We start from the raw sequence: 16,563 nt of genomic DNA, 5'->3' as shown, positions 1-16,563 counted from the left end.
ATGATGCAAGCTGCATTTTCCTGTCCCCACCCCTTTGGACCGCTTTCAGTGGACCTTGGATAGCTCTCCGCGGCTCCCACACACCAACACATCATAAAGGTTTGGAACCGAAACTTTCCTATTTTAATTAAACACCTTCCTAAAGGAAACATTTTGAACCTGAGCAATGAGTGAGCGCCAAACCAAGTATAAGCGACTTTCAACGCAAGACCAGCCCTCCCTCGGCACTGCCAAACTGAGGTTAGTGCGAAAAGCTTCACTTTCTGACCTCCTCACATGCAAAATCCCTTATAAGCAATCCTGAATAAAGGGTGTGGAGGGAAAATGGAATCCCTGCTGTTTGAGGGACAGCCCAAGTAGTCAAGAGGGTGGCACCCAATGCTCATCCTACTCAGAGTAGACCCACTGAAGTTAATGGGTATGACCAATGATAATTAATTTCAATGGGTGTACTGTGTGTAAAACAAATGTTGGACACAACCCAGAGTGTATGGGGGAGGCAGATGTGGGCCGACAAAATGCTAAGCCACCATCCTCAGACTGGACATGAAGCTAAGACTCTCACCCTGCACATCTATGCCTACTCCAAATTTGAAACTTTGCCATAGAATTTAACACTTTCCAAGACAGAGCAACAGCTTTGAAGCAAAAAGTCCAGATGGCATGGTAAGATGCCTCAAGGGCAAAATACTGAACGGAGCTCCTCCATACATCTCAAGTTCTCAACGTGTTTTTAAGGCTCCCCATGAACATTCCTTCTGCCCTGAGTCTTCCACGCCTTTGCAGGAGGGGCCTCCCCTGTAAGCCACAATGGCCCCACCCTAAATGAGATCTCCACCCATTAGAAAAACAAGAGCCAGGCTTTTCCAGCAGGGCATCACTTAACCTTTTTTTCCCTCTTGTCACTCACCATCCCACATCCCAGAATCCTTTGCACCAGTTCCCTTGGATCTTCAAAAAGACTGCTGGCTCTTGGGTGGGGTGGAAAGCTTCTGTCCCTCCTCCCTCCTGGCTGCTGGAGCGAGAGTGAAAGAGAGCGACAGAGTAAGAGAGAAAGAAAGAGAGTGACAGAGAAAGAGACAGAGAGAGGGGGAGAGGGGGGTGGGGAGGACGAGAATGATGGCGGGTGGGTGGGGGATGGACAGGGGTTGGCACATCTCCACGTCAATGCTCCGTTCTCTCTCCCCTTCTACCAGGCTGATGGGAGCAGATGCATCCCCTCCAACTTCTCAAAATACTTTCTACACACCTGGATGGGGACGACCTCCCTTTCTACCTGCCTTTTTACAATGGGCTAAATGAACAAAAGCATCCCAGGGACATTTCTACCCATTCTTCCCCTACTCTAGGACTAGGGAATTGTTGTCAGCAGAGCTTGGTACTCTAGATAAAAGGGTACCCACTAGTAGTGACCTGTCCTGTCATTATGCTCTCAGTGGCTTCAAGTGCAGGACTCTGCTAATCTCAAAACAGCAATGTGAAAGGTCTGTGGACCAGTTGCCATCAATTCTCAACGCCCCCTGCAGGAGACCAGCTCCTTTGTTTGACACCCCCCTCTCCAAGTCTCCTGTGAGGTTGCAGGGATCTGAATGGGGAAACCAAATGGATCTATGCAGGCAACCCTTTTTACAGAACAAGCTACTATGTGCTTCAGTAAGACTGCCTCTCCAGGGGGAAAAAACGAAAAAGTGGAGAAATACGATCAGTTATCAGAGACAGGTGACCAATACATTTTCCTATGATCAGCACGCTACACTCATGACAACATCCCAAAGATGAATGTACAAGACTTTATATATTCTTATGCCATGTATCAAAAATGTGAATTACTTTTGGTAAATTTAGGCCTGTGCCCTGGAAAGAAGCAAGAGTGCATATCCTGTTAACAACTGAGAATACGGGCAAAATATTGGTTAACAATTGCCTTAAGCCCTGAGTGGGTGAGCAATGGATCCCCCCTTTTTGGAAGTGGAGGAAGCGGTGGCATTCAAAATTATCTGGACCCATCAGAGAAAGATCTATAACAAATGAACAAGAAGTGCCTCTTGTTGGCAGACAAAGAATTGCAAGACCTTCTGAGGCGAGGAGGAGGCTTTTGTTTAGAATCAAACTAAGAAGACTAGCAGACTCTGTGCAGGGCTGACCTGCCAGACTTGGCCGTGACTTAAGTTCAGGTAAGAAATCTGGAGAAAGCGTTGCACAATCAGAGGTGCAACATTCTGGAGTGACTTTCTGTGGAAGAACCTCACTGTACTCAGGACTCAACTGATAAATTCGTAAGGAATATTTGCAGTTTTTTCTGATGCCTGGAGGTGGGAAAAGGTTGTGGCTTTCATCTCTCTTCTGGAATATTGGGGATTGACACAGGAGTTGGAGGTCGTGGAGATGCAGCTGGGCAGGGTAGCTTTTTCTGGTGCCCACAACAGTTACTACAGTAGCCACTCCACAACTTTCAGAGCACTTTTTGTCTTCTTTGGTTAGGCTCTTAACACACAAGACTACACAAAATCCTTTTCTATCAATAAACTTGGCAGCAAGTTTTGAGCTGAACTGGTGGGGTGTCATGCCTACTGTCACATGATGCACATGTCAAGTCCACTGGAAAAGGTGCAACAACTTGAGTGACTCATGCACTGTCTGGCTGGAGGAAACAGATGCAGAGGGTTCTCTCATGCCTGTATAAAAAAAGCTCAACCTCGCCTCACCCCCAATTCCTCCTTTACTAAGGAACCAAAATGGGGCCCTGCATCACGCTTGAGGGTCTGGAAGTTATCATGGGAATCAAAGCAGCTGATTATGTTCCAAGTAGGATTTCAAGCACCAGCTCGTCTGTCCGAGAACCAAGACTTCTAGTCTCATGCAGGAATCTACAGAAACAAAGAAGGGGCCGATGCCCCCTCCACTTGTATGCTTCTGAAAGCTCCCACAAACTCTGCCTTGAGGCATCATTGCCAAGGAGGCCTTGGTGCTCAGCAGCTCACTGTCTGAAGCTGCCACAGGTCACATTGCCTAGGCATGAGGCCCACCCTTGGACAGCGCATCTGCCCTACCTTTGCTAACTACAAATACATTCCTCCTCTGCTTTGCCACGTCATCCCTCGTCTCTTGGAAACGTTTTGAGGAATTAAGTGATTAAAAACAAGTTATGGTTTTCAATTATCTAAATTCCTTGTCCACGTGTATTATTTTTACTGTGTCCATTTTCTCTTTCAGCACATGCAATGAGTGCTGGTCAGAAAAGAAAAATGTACCTGCCTAAAGGCATGTTATTAAAATCACCGCCACTTAGCAAAAAAAAAAAGCGCTTAGTCTGACACGAGAGGCATCCCTGCCAATTTCCAATTGAGGGGGTTGGGGTGGGGAGCGCCCTAAAGGGAACCCCTCTCCTCTTCCCCTATCCTTGGCCAGCAAGAGGAAGAGCAGCTCAAGTGAAAGTAGCATGCAGACCAGGGTTAGCACTGCGCAAAGCCAAGATCTCACCCACACCCCATAAACTTATAGAAAGGCAACTCAGACCTGAGAAGCAGGCGCCAAACCTTACCTGGGTGAGGCTTGGGGAGGAGGCATGTCCTGGTGGCGTTGCAGCAAGGGATGGGTGCCCCTTGCCTATTTCATGTGCAGAGTAAGGGGAGGGGGCAGGAGGGCCTGGCTGTCTCGCAACCTGCGTGACCTGTGAGGAGATAAACTGTTAGTAAAACCAGAGATTAGTAAAGCTCCCTCCATGGGGGTTCATTTACATGCTGAGGCTACAGACCTGGGGAGGAAAAGGAAGCGATCCATCCTTTGGCTCACAATTAGCTACCACCGGATACACTCACCGTCTCTCTGGCCACCCGTAAAAAAGGACAGGGAGAGCAAGAGGCTGCAGGAGCAGAGCTTGTTCACACGCCTTATCTTGCATCTCAGAACTTGAACACAGATGAAGGGTACATCTCCAATGGCAAAAGGGCGAGCCTTTCACCTGGTCAACATTGCCTTGCTTTGAGAAATCTTTACAGCTTCAGTAACGAGAAGGCGCTTATCTTTCCTTGTAAAACTTCCCATTATTTCCCAATGCATCCCCGTCCTTGGCACATGCTTGGTCCGCATCAAGCATCCAATGGAAACAGGTGGCTGGCAATTATTTTGGAATTCTCAAATTCCTATTTGGCCCTGAGACACACTCAAAGAGGCTTCCCCCAAAAAAGATAAATCCTACAGTTTGCAGCCAATGCTAGTCCTACTCAAGAGTAAAGCTAATGAAGTTAATGGACACAACTGATTTAGGTATACACTGAGTGAAACTTAGCTGGATGCAACCCCATAAAATTGTACTGAAGGAGCACTAAACACAACCCCCATTGCAAGTCAAACAGCAGCACTCTGAAGCTGAAAGTGGGCACAGAAGTCACTCAATGCCTGGCAGAGAAGAAAGTCTGAAAGCAGGCCTGAAGGTGGTCTCCTTAGAAGGAAGTCCTAGGACACCTGATGATGCAGGTGAAGAAGCTCATCTTCCAAGAGGCGACAGAGCTGGTAACAGCAGCTCTCCACATTTGATCTTTCACTCGCGGACTGGAGGAGCAACTTGGGAAAGGTGCTCCTGGAGAGATCCAGAGCCCAGGCTGTGCAGGGCCTGAATGGTCCAAACAATTGGAACAATTCAATATGAAGACATCAAGTTTTAACATTTTAAATCCCCAAGGAAAGAGATACTAATTTGAAATCACTCAGTTCAACTAACTTTCCCAAATTTTACTTTATTGTTATTATTTACTAGATTCTGAGTAACTTACAGTATATTTAAAAACACAGGGTTGTCTCCAACAAAGTCCTACCCAGAGTAGACCCACTGAAACTAATGGCCCTAAGTTAGCCGTGCTTATCAATTTCAATAGGTTTACTTTGAGTAGGACTAATATGGGATACAACCCATAAGCATTAAGCAAAACATATTGTACTATCAGCACATTCACACAGAAACATATGCAATTCATTAAAAAATAATCATAATATACGAACCCACCCTTCCACAGCAGAAACAGAAAGCTTTGGCAGCACGCTAACAGATTTTGCAAATCATGCAATTGCAATCAGTGGCTGTGAACTATCCTTTACCAACCAGATATTTAGGACTACAAATCCCATTTTCCAGCATGACACAACAGCTTCAGTCCAAAATTTCTAGAGGGCACAAGGATGGTGACGGTCACTATAAACAAATTAATGCATGTTGGTTTGCAACTAAATGAAACTTTTAGACTACCTACCTAGTAGCATACATAAAGGAAAACCTTTTGTATCTGCTCAGAGGCAATAAAGGCGGAGAGCAATTGCAAAAACACCGTGATTTCTGTGTGGTTCTATATACACAAGCGAAGATACTAAGGGAGAACACTGAAAGGCCACAAACCAGTGGAATGAGATGCCCTGGATTGTGGGCCAAAGTCCCAGAACTGCACAGTAGCAAGGCAGGTAATTACTGAACAAAAACTGCTTTTCTCCACAACATTTGGCTGCTAGAGAGTCATAAACACACATGAATTTACTGTAACGACACATTACTTATTGAATCATGCTTATAATGCTTGGCCTGAGAAGTCAAAACACCCCACCATGGAGTTTCCTTTTGCACAGAAAAATGGGCTTTAATTTAGTGTATATGAGAGAGGGTCATGGGCTCCAGTTTTAAGAGGGTAGGGCACAATTTAATCCCACAGCATGCAAAACAGGGCAAAAGCCTGAGTCCTAAAATTTCCCGTTTGAAACAGCTGTGAATATTAACCTAAAGCTGAAGCTGACAGAAAATGCACATTGCCATAGATGTCACCTGATTCAGGAGTGCCCTTAACCCATAGGTAGGCAGCCTAAGAAGCCCTGCCCCCTCTGACCTTTGCACAGGGAGAGCAGCTAATCAGCTGTATTCTGCTCTGGTCAGACCTCACCTGGAGTACTGTGTCCAGTTCTGGGCACCACAGTTCAAGAAGGACACTGACAAACTGGAACGTCTCCAGAGGAGGGCAACCAAAATGGTCAAAGGCCTGGAAACGATGCCTTATGAGGAACGGCTAAGGGAGCTGGGCATGTTTAGCCTGGAGAAGAGGAGGTTAAGGGGTGATATGATAGCCATGTTCAAATATATAAAAGGATGTCACATAGAGGAGGGAGAAAGGTTGTTTTCTGCTGCTCCAGAGAAGCGGACACGGAGCAATGGATCCAAACTACAAGAAAGAAGATTCCACCTAAACATTAGGAAGAACTTCCTGACAGTAAGAGCTGTTCGACAGTGGAATTTGCTGCCAAGGAGTGTGGTGGAGTCTCCTTCTTTGGAGGTCTTTAAGCAGAGGCTTGACAACCATATGTCAGGAGTGCTCTGATGGGGTTTCCTGCTTGGCAGGGGGTTGGACTCGATGGCCCTTGTGGTCTCTTCCAACTCTATGATTCTATGATTCTATGATTCTAAGGCCTGATGCGGCCCAATCGCCTTCTCAATCCGGCCAGCGGACAGTCCGGGAATCAACATGTTTTTACATGAGTAGAATGTTTGCTTTTATTTAAAATGCATCTCTGGGTTATTTGTGGGGCACAGGAATTCGTTCATTTCCCCCCAAAAAATATAGTCCAGCCCACCACATGGTCTGAGGGACAGTGGACTGGCCCACAGCTGAAAAAGGTTGCTGACCCCTGCCTTAACCCATGAAAATTATTGTCAGAGGAAGTGTAACATAATCATAACGCTTTATTTTATATTTTTGTAGACTGCTCAGAGGTTTTCTTACAATCAGGTAGTATATAAATTCTCTTAAATAAATAAATATCTCCAACACAAACAAGAATACCTAAGTCTATTCTCCATATCCAGATCAATGTATCATCTTGTCTGGATTCAGTTGCTGCTTTGAACACTGAAAAGCTGTTCAAAACACTGCTGTAAATTTTTGTTATATTTTTCATAGCAGAATGCAAGTATAGTAAATAAGTTGTTCTCTTATTGTAAGATTATTCAGTTAAATTAAGTGGCTAATTAACTTGTGCTTGTGTTTTCTGTAATACAGAACCTTACCTTGAGCTCCCTGCCCCCCATTGGAAATGTACTTGAAATTAATTCCACAATAAATACAAGATCGGATACATTAAAGTGCCAGGAAGAAGGCATTATCCTGAATGCCACCCTTCATTACTTAACGGATCTCTCTCTTTCAGCATTTTCTCTTGGGGAAAAACTCCACCCACCTGTACCAACACCAGCTTCTACCCAAAAGGAGAAGCAGAATTGATACAAATCCAAAAAGGACAGAAAAACACTGCTGAGGGTTTTGCAAATGCCACTTTTATGAGTTAACTCCGCACCGTTTGCCAGTAAAAACAGGCTTTTCTCCACTGGGGGAAGGCTGCAAATCTGTAAATGGGATCTTAACTTTGCAGCTTTGCAGGGACAAAGCAAGACTGGGCTGCCTTTCCTGCCAGCCGGCCCTTTGTGATCTGACAAAATGGCTGTCTGTGTAGGAAGTCAATGCAGACTGGGCCAGAGGAATAGTGCAACGTGTCTGTCACTCTTGATTCCATCACAAAGTGTGAGAGATTCTTCACCTTAGGGATGCTTCTGCATTCTACCCTGAAAACCTATTTCAACAGCCCTTTAAACACCCAAACCACCTAAGATTAGAAAAACAACAGCTGAGAGGAGGAAGGCAGTAAGGAAGCCCCACAAGAGAGAGGCCCTCCAGTCTCAAGAGCCCAGCAGGAAGCAAGAATTACCAATAGTTCTATTTCCCCAAAGCTGAGGCATCACAGGAGCAACGGCTGGAAATGGTCCCAGGAGCTTCTGTCTGTGTGTGTTTCTATGCTGACAATACCTAGGAGAGCAAGAAAAAGGACACAAATCCCAAGACCCTCATGGAGCTCAAACTAAGGAGCTAAAGGAGGCCCTAAAAAGATACCCAGCCTTTGGGCTGCATCACCCAATCTCCTGAGGTAGTCCTGGCTGTTCCCTTCAGAGTCATAGAACTGCATAGAACTGACTGGCTACCAATTCATAAAAACCAAAAGTGCTTTTTGTTGGGAAAGGAAAGCTGCTGCTCACCTAAGGGGCTCACTGGCCACTAGCAGAAGCACTGGCAAAGGTGCTCTTTGGGGAGAAATCTTAATGGGGAGAGGTTCCCTCTCTTTCGCTTATTTCAACTGTGTCAAGGTGGCTGATCAGAAACAAGGAGACCCAAGACACAGTGGCGTAGCGTGGGGGGTGCAGGGGGGGCGGGCCGCACCGGGCGCAACATCTGGGGTTAGGGCAAATCCATGGGTTAGGGGGCGCAAATCCACGGGTTAGGGGGCGCAAATCCATGGGTTAGGGGGCGCAAATTACTTGCCTTGCCCCGGGTGCTGACAACCGACGCTACGCCACTGCCAAGACAGGAGGCAGAAACTCTTCAAGAGACACTTCAAACAATGCCAATTAACACATCTGCTTCAGAGGCTGCATTGCTGGATTCCTTTTGAAGAGAGGTGCTACGCTAAATGTTAGCACCTAACTTATGTGCCTCTTTGATCAGAAATTATGCACATTTTGCAGGTATAAAGAAAAACCTAGAATCCAGCCAGCATACAAACTGGCCCTTGCTTTTAGAGCACAGCACTGCAGTTCAGTAGCAGCAGCGGGAAAGGTCTCCTCTGTTCTGCTTATGAAGCGGCAAGAGCTGCTTAGATCACAAGAGACCAAAGTTTTCGAGAGGATGCTGGAGATTATTGCTGTGCCTTTGTTTAAATGACACCCATCTCTTAACAAGGGGCTATATATCCTTTGGTTCAGATCTTCAGAGCTCTACAAGTCAGCCAGCTTTACCAGTTACCTTCTACAGCAGGTGTAGGGAAATTCTCTGCATCTGCTCAGGGAATATGTAGGCTGGGCTGGGAGAGGGCAATGGGCAGGGCCTACATTCAAAGTGGGCAGGGCTAAAGCAGCATTGTTACAACACAGTTGCTATTCTCATCACATTTTTATTTATTGTATACATTATTTATATAACTGACTTTTCTTTTTCTTTTTTGTTGTAATTGTATTTTGACTGACCTGTATTTTTATTGACAAATAAATAAATAAATATGGGAGGAAAACTGAAATCTAAATACAACAAACACTGTAGTATTCTGGTGAGGGAGAACCCACCATTCTATATCTGTCTTTATGGTTTGCAAAAGCTATCCAGACTTCTCAGGCCAATAATTATAAATGATACAAAGTCATTGGTTGCCTTGATCACTGGCCTCAGCCCTGTATACCTGAAGGAGCATCTTCACCCCCACTGTTCAGCTCAGACAGAGGTCCAGCTCCAAGTACCTTCTGGCAGTTCCCTCACTGAGAGAAGTGGAGCTACAGGGAAGCAGGCAGAGGGCCTTCTTGGTAGTGGCACCCTACCATCAGATGTCAAGGAGATGAGTAACTATATAACCTTTAGAAGACATCTGAAGGCAGTCATGTATAGGGAAGTGTTTTAATGTGTAATGTTTTATTATGTTTTTATATATGATGGAAGCCGCCCAGAGTGGATGGGGCAGCCCAGTCACATGGGTGGGGTACAAATAATAATAATAATAATAATAATAATAATAATAATAATAATAATAATAATAATTACAATACAGTCATAATTACAATTAATAATAATTATTATTATTATTACTACTACTATTTGCTTGTCATGGGACACACAGACTGACAAGCTGTCAAAGACACCAGAAGCCAAGTGATGTATTTTGCCAGGATTGTTCAAGGTGCCTGTATAGGTGGATTGTGTACTGTATTCCTAAATTGTACCCTCCAGTTACCAGAGCTCTGTCATGTGTTCAGCTCTCAAATTATGACTATTTATCATTCTACCAACCAAAAAGGAGGGAATTTACTTTCCATCTCACAGTGGAAAAAACAATGGCCCCCAGTAACTAACACCCCACACTCTGGGTATTTGTAACACATGCATGTTTTCTCAGAAGTTACGCAGTCCTTGAGAAATATGCCCACCAAAGACTTTGGAAGATCTACTTAAGTTATTTCTGTATTTTTTCTAAAATGCAATTTAGGCAATGCACAAGGATACAACATAGGTCACATTCACACCATCCATTTAAAGCACATGCCCCCCCCCAATAAACATGGGAACTGTAGTTTACCCCTCCCAGAGCTACAATTCCCAGCACCCTTAAACTATAATTCCCAGGATTCCTCAGGAGAAGCCATGTGCTTTAAATGCATGGTGTGAATGTGACCTCTGTAATGAAAAAATAAACAGTGTTGGTGGCCATCTGGGCTAGTTCATTAGCAGTGGGTCTCACTGCCTTGATGCTCATATCGTGCCTTTAAAAAACGCAGCATTTTTCTCACAGCTCAGCAACAGTCACACAGCCAAATAGCCCGGCCTCCTGACCCACATCTTTGGCATAAACCCGGAGTGGCTAGATCAGCTAATCCTTCCTAATCTCTTTTCTGGAAGAGTCACTTCACTGTGGGCTACCTGTTCAGATGCCAGGCACAAAACACACCTCTTGGGCATCCACCCATTATGGGCAAAGAAAGGCAAACACACACACACAGAACCCACAAGACACCATTTGAGGAGCAGCCTTTAACTGAGCTCCAGTACTAGAACGATTTAGCACCACAGTCAATATGTGGCAGACTCTTTCATTCTTGCCTTCCATAAGAACTCATTCCTTTTTTAGTGTAACTCCAGCAACTATGTTAAAGAACACCCAAAAGACTTTAAGAACTTTTGCAGCTTATATTGAGGAGTTGTGATTGCACTGCAAACATGTTATCTGAATCAGGTCTCACCTGCCAAAGATACTGGGCAGAAGAGGCCTGAATGAGGGCATCTTCCTAAACCAGCAGTTTCTGTTGAGAAAGTTCAACTCTGAATTATTCATTTGCTTATTTTGAATTAAACAAGTGGTTTTAAAACAGAGCTGCTTTTCTAAATGAAGATTAGTCCCAGGATTGTTCTGTGGCTGGAGGCAGCTAAACTTTCCACACAGCCCCACAAAGCTCTAAGAGCTCATATCCAGTTGATTAGCTGCAGGAGGAAAAGCAGTGTTACTTAAGCAAACCACAACTACACAGGAACCAAAGAACTTGGCAAAACTGCTGGGGAATACTTACAGTGCTGTACACAGCTGAGACGGTTGGAGTGAAGATTCGATCCTCCAGGGGCTGCTGCACAGGTCCCCGGGGGATTCTGTAAAGCAGCAAATCAAGGAAAACACAAAAGTCTAGAGGAAAGTGTGTTCGGCAGGAAAGAAACATGTGAAATCCTTTGCCCATACTAGCATAAAAACAAAAGATTTTATCAAATGCCAGAAACCACAATGAAAAGGGGCTCACATTCAACACTGCAGCTGGAATAATTTCTACGGCCGAAAACTAGCTTCCCAGAAGATGTGACCAGATACAGTAAAACAAAATCAATAGACCTGAGTAAATGAGAGATCTAAGCTGAGAGTTGTAACAGACGACCCAATTTTTATTTTCAATATAAAATGGCCACCCTCTTTCAGTCACCCAGGAAAACAGCTCGTCAGCTGCAGATCCGTCTGACGGAGGCCAGGCCTGAGTCTCCAACAATGCAGGAAGAAAGAGAGAGAGAGTGCATTTATGTCGCTGGCATTTCACTCTATTAATCCTTTCCCCTACTTAAAAGCAGTTCTGGGAACTAGAATTCACTTCTTAACAGGCTGAGAATTTTGTAGCTTAAAGGAAAGCTGCCTTTGATTGGCTGCCCTAAACTTGCAATTAAAAGAGCTGCAATAATCCAGGATATCCAAACTGTAAATAAAGGTGTAGCAAAAAAGGTTTTTTTCTAATGCCACAGAAGGATAACAATAAAAGGTTTGGTAAAATAAAATAAATGTGATTCAGCAATTAGAATTCTCTGCAACAGAATTAAGCTCTCTCATAAACTACTAGTTCCCTTCTTAAAGCAGTGTGGTCACTTGCTAAGAGGTTCAGAGGATGAATTTCCGCCAGCTTATAAAGAACTTCCTATCAACACAAGGAGGCTCCCACACTCATTATGAAGAGAAGAATGGTCAGGCAAGAGAGGAAGGAAAAAGCGTGTTGTCCCTAAAATTGCCTCAACTTAAACTGAGCTCCAATTAAAAACCAAAAAAGCAGGCAGTGTTTCTCTCTAGAACAGCATGCCTCCATCAGAGTGTGGTTCAAGCCCTGGAGATCCAGGGCAGTAAACACCAAATTGCAGATTATCACTCTTTCGAAAAGCACCAAAAGATAATATTACTACTCAAATGCAAGCAGCTAGACCACTCTCCCATAAGGTGCCTGTCTTGTCCTGTTGCTTCTGTGTCTATTCTCCCTTAAATTTTATCAAACCACAAAACCAGAACCTATCCAAGGCATTTGAAAATCCCTGACAACAGCAGCAGCTGACCTCACACAACCAGAACTGGGACCTTTGCACTCAGCTAAGAGACAATGCTGGTTTCTACACACCATCCCCAGGAAAAAGAACCTGACAGGGAGGAACTCTGTGGCCTGGAGCTTACTGAGGTGGTGGTAGCTGTACGAACAGTCTGCTACAGTGGAGAGAAACCACACTTACAAACCTTCTAGAAATAGTTAACAAGCTAGGAGTCAAGTTTACCGGAGTGTAAAGAACACATCCTGAAGGATGAAAGCATGGGAGACAATTGCTCACCCTGGTTGCCCACGAACATTCCTGCCACGGCAAACAAACAAACCTTCATGTTGGGATACCACAGGACTTGCTGACTTATGTGGCAATGGACTGAGCTCTGCAAACCTTGTGGGGCTCCCCTCCCACCTTCTGGCATGAGATAAAGTCAGGCCCTCATCATTCCAGAACTAGGAACACGCAACATTTCCACAAAAGCTCCACTGCAATTTGAACCTCACCTGGCAAGGGGCCAGAACTTCCCTTCTGCCCCCGCCCCTCCTGCATGCTGGCTTGGACTAATAAAATACACCCCTGAGATCTTGACGGCAAGCCAAAATCTGCTCTGGCTTGTTTACACAGCTGCATGCCCCGTCCAGCACCACAGGGCAACAGACAAGAGTGAGGCAGAAGCGTCACCTAGCCATGGCTACTTTGCAGGAGCCCAGCCAACAGAACCCTTCTAAACTCTGCTTGGACATGAGACTCTACCTGTTTGTGGACAGGAGTCACAAGAAGCTTTAGGCAGCAACGTCTGTTACCAAGGGGGAACACTGAGATGCCACCCACACGGAAGGAGGGCAATGTGGCCATTTTCCAGCACAAAACACCTCCCAGCTCTGTTGGGATAGCAACAGCAGTGCCACTCCTTTGTCTCTCCAATTTAGATATCTGAAGTCGCCAAAGAATGTGGAGCCTTAACCCTACACAGTCCAAAATTTAAAGACAAAGCAGGATATAATGATCAAAGAGAAGCAGAGTGAGCGGCAGCCTTTCTGAACCAGGCGCCTTTCAGCTGTTTTAATAAGACCATGCCCATCAGCCCCAGACAGCAAAGATTCAAGCCAACTCACCTCATACACATTGCACTGGCGACCTTCAGGCTGTGAGTTTGGAAGAAATCTGAGAACAGAATCCCAAGCTCACCTCATGAGGTTCTCAAATACAATCCCACACAATGGTGAGTTGGATTAGAAAGTTCCATGCCGGTCCCTAGTAAGGAAGTCCCTTTCTGACGGAGCGACCGGTTCACCGGCTGCCTTCTGATCATCAAGAAACAGTAACTGGAGCCGACAAACAAGGCACATGCCTTAAAAATAAGGAGCCCACCATGTGACGTATCACATCACAAAAAGCAGGGCAGTGACAGAGCAGAACACGTGCCCTCTGTATTTTGAAATCCAGGCTACATGATCCTTGCTTAATGTACACTATTTATTAGGAAGTCAAGAAATGGGCTGAACAAAACAGCCTCTTTCCCCTGCGGCCAAGCACTGCTCCTGTTTCGTATTCCCCTTGCATGAACTTGCATTACACCCACATACAAAGCAGCCTCGGCACTGACCAGCTTCCTTCTTTCTCTGCTCCTTGGAGCAATTTCCAAGCTACAAACACTGGCAAGGTTAATAATCAAAGTCGTTCCAACTATGAAGACAAATAACTCACAGTTAAGCTTTGCTTTTTTTTTTAAAGGCAGGGAGCGCCTTCACTGAGAAATTCAGAATACATTTAGCAAACTGTCAAAGAAAGTGGAGCTCAGATACATGTTACAATGCAGCAGCAGCTGGAGCTGTTTTTCCAGAGGTTCAGGACCCAGGAGGCCTACAACCAAAGGGAGGTGGGGGGAGGCGGTAGGCTAGCTACACAGACCCGTTGTCAGGTGACCATCCCTGATCTGACCAGGCAGCACAGACTCAAGCAGCTGCAATCACCTACTTGGCTGCAGGTCTTTATAAACATTTCAGCAGTGCCTTGAGACGTAGCAGCGGCACCAGAAAAAGGGGGTGGCAAAGCACTGTCTGGGGGTGTGGGAAGCATGTGGAAAGAGTCTTTCTAGCAACAAGGAGGGGGCAAGCTACCTATCTTCTTCCCCACTGGTGCCACATATGATGGGATGAACCCACAGAAAAGTGTCTCTCAAAGAGCTATTACAATGTGTGAAGGACACCTCAGGATACTGCAAAAGCAATATGCCCTTTTTTCAGGGATTTTAATGCATTTTCACAAGAGCAGCTTCTAAAACTGGGGTTCATAGCCCATGGTAACTTCCCGGTGTAAGCTGAGAAACGCAATTGCTGGAGCATACCAGACAGAGGGGTGGGTAAACACTTGAGTCAGTGCAGGAAGGAGGACTTCCTGCTTCCCACTAGCAACCGTTCACCTCGCACTAGAAAATATTGGGGCTTACCTACATTAAATAACAGAATTTTAAAAACCTGAGAATATAAACAAATAAACACCAGAGAAGGAACAGATGATGCAAACCCTCTTAAATTAAAATGGTTTTAACCAGGCACCAGAAACTCAGCAGGGACAGTGGCTGCCTTGACTTCTATTGGGAGGGAGTTACACCAACCTCAGCCCACAATACTGAAGAGATGGCTTCTTGCTGTCATGAGTCATGCTTCTGGTCCATGGGGGACCACTAACAGCATTCTTCCAGAAGATCTCAGTGACCAACCTGGGGTGTATAGGGGAAGGCAGTCCTAAAGGTATTGTGGGCCTAAGTTGCCCAGGGCTTTATATGCTAAAACCAGAACCTCGAACCTGGCCCAGCTACGCTTTCAAACAGCACCTCCCCTGCACTGATCCTATGTTACTTCAGATGACGCCTGGGGAAACATATTTTGTCAAAGGATAGGAGAGTTCTTGCTTAAAACAGGCACACACCTGCTTTACAAGGCTTGCTATGCCAGGAATACCACGCTAAATTCACTTCCTGGATTGTGCACAAGAGATTTCATTTCTATACCAGGGAATTCAAAAAGAGATGGCACCTTGCAGAAAGTGAACTATTTTTCACATAGCAATCATTTCTAGTCATTAAATACCTGCCAGCCATAAAAGATTAAACTACATTCTAGTACTGTTTATTAATTAGATGCAAAGAAAATTAATTATTAAACTGATGGAGGGTGTCATCATTCATGCCCCTGCATTCTTCCACAGGAATATAACAACCTAGTAGATCGGGCCAGCGAACGATCAAGCATCCTATCCCCTACCAGACACCGCAATGGGAAGCCTGCAAGCAAGACCTGAACACAACAGCAACACTCTCCCCACTTGAGATTCCCAGCAAATGGTATTCAGAGACATGCTGCCTGCAAGAGTGGAGGTAAAGCATATCCATTAGGGCTAGTTGCTGACTCACCAGCAATCTGTTACTTGAGGACAAAGAGGAAAGGGACAGTAGCAAAAAATGGCAAAATGCACACATGGGAACTCAACACACACACACACACACACACACACAATTGTTTTGCTATTTAGCAATTCAAACTAATATAATCAGAGTGCCAGGCCACCTTGGCTACACCACCCTAGTACTGCAAAAGCCTACAAGGAGCAGACCTATCAGAATGACTTAGAAGATCCTAGCACTGCTTGTGGAGATATCTGCCATTCAAGTCTGGCAGACTTAAGGCTTGTGATACAAAGGCTCAAAGGAGTGTCACTCCTCAGCTACCATGAAGCCCTGGGATGGGGTGGGTTTTATACCCACAAAAATTAAAATGACAGCTTTTCAAGCCCATCACCCATTGTGAAAGGGCAGAAGCACATTGTCCAGTGGAAGTCACTTAAACCAGCAAGCACCTTGCCTCCGTGGAGAGGATTACTACTGATCAGGGCATAGACCTGGTTATGGCGAGATCAGCCAAATATCTGTTCAGGAGCACCGCTTCCTCTCCAGAAGGATGCAGAAATATGAATGGAATATACCCCTGACTCTTGCTACAACTGTGCAACATTCATTAACAATCAGAGGAGGGAGCAGGGAAGGGAAACTTGGGAGCATTAACAAAAGCTCAGGGCCTGAAAGAACTCTTTGTCTCCCTGGTCAATGCCAGTCTTTTGAATGGCAGAGCACAGAGCAGAAAAAGAATGAGGGAGAAAGGGAGGGGAGGCA

The 16,563-nt window shown here is 45.2% G+C and overlaps 2 protein-coding genes across 51 annotated transcripts in view; one reads left to right on the top strand and one right to left on the bottom strand.

Annotated features, from left to right (window-relative positions):
• Positions 1-16,563, top strand: part of FAM131C (family with sequence similarity 131 member C) — a 569,848-nt gene that overhangs the window by 386,942 nt on the left and 166,343 nt on the right. The window lies entirely within an intron of this gene.
• Positions 1-16,563, bottom strand: part of EIF4G3 (eukaryotic translation initiation factor 4 gamma 3) — a 74,853-nt gene that overhangs the window by 47,936 nt on the left and 10,354 nt on the right. For 11 of the 50 annotated variants that reach the window (XM_083629173.1, XM_083629195.1, XM_083629218.1 and 8 more), the window contains exons 2-4: positions 11,126-11,201; positions 3,542-3,685; positions 911-1,015 (exon numbers count right to left, since the gene is read on the bottom strand). In XM_083629173.1, the coding sequence (XP_083485299.1) occupies positions 911-913 (3 nt within the window). In that variant the 5' untranslated portion in view covers positions 914-1,015; positions 3,542-3,685; positions 11,126-11,201. Of the gene's footprint in view, positions 1-910; positions 1,016-3,541; positions 3,686-11,125; positions 11,202-13,507; positions 13,767-16,563 lie in introns of those variants that run through there. The other 39 variants (XM_083629205.1, XM_083629214.1, XM_083629207.1 and 36 more) reach the window with 12 other exon arrangements.

This window comes from Podarcis filfolensis (assembly GCF_964270895.1).
Source record: "Podarcis filfolensis genome assembly, chromosome: 8".
Lineage (NCBI taxonomy): Eukaryota > Metazoa > Chordata > Lepidosauria > Squamata > Lacertidae > Podarcis > Podarcis filfolensis.
Note: the sequence above shows the minus strand (reverse complement) of the source record. Positions and strands in the feature narration are given on the sequence as shown.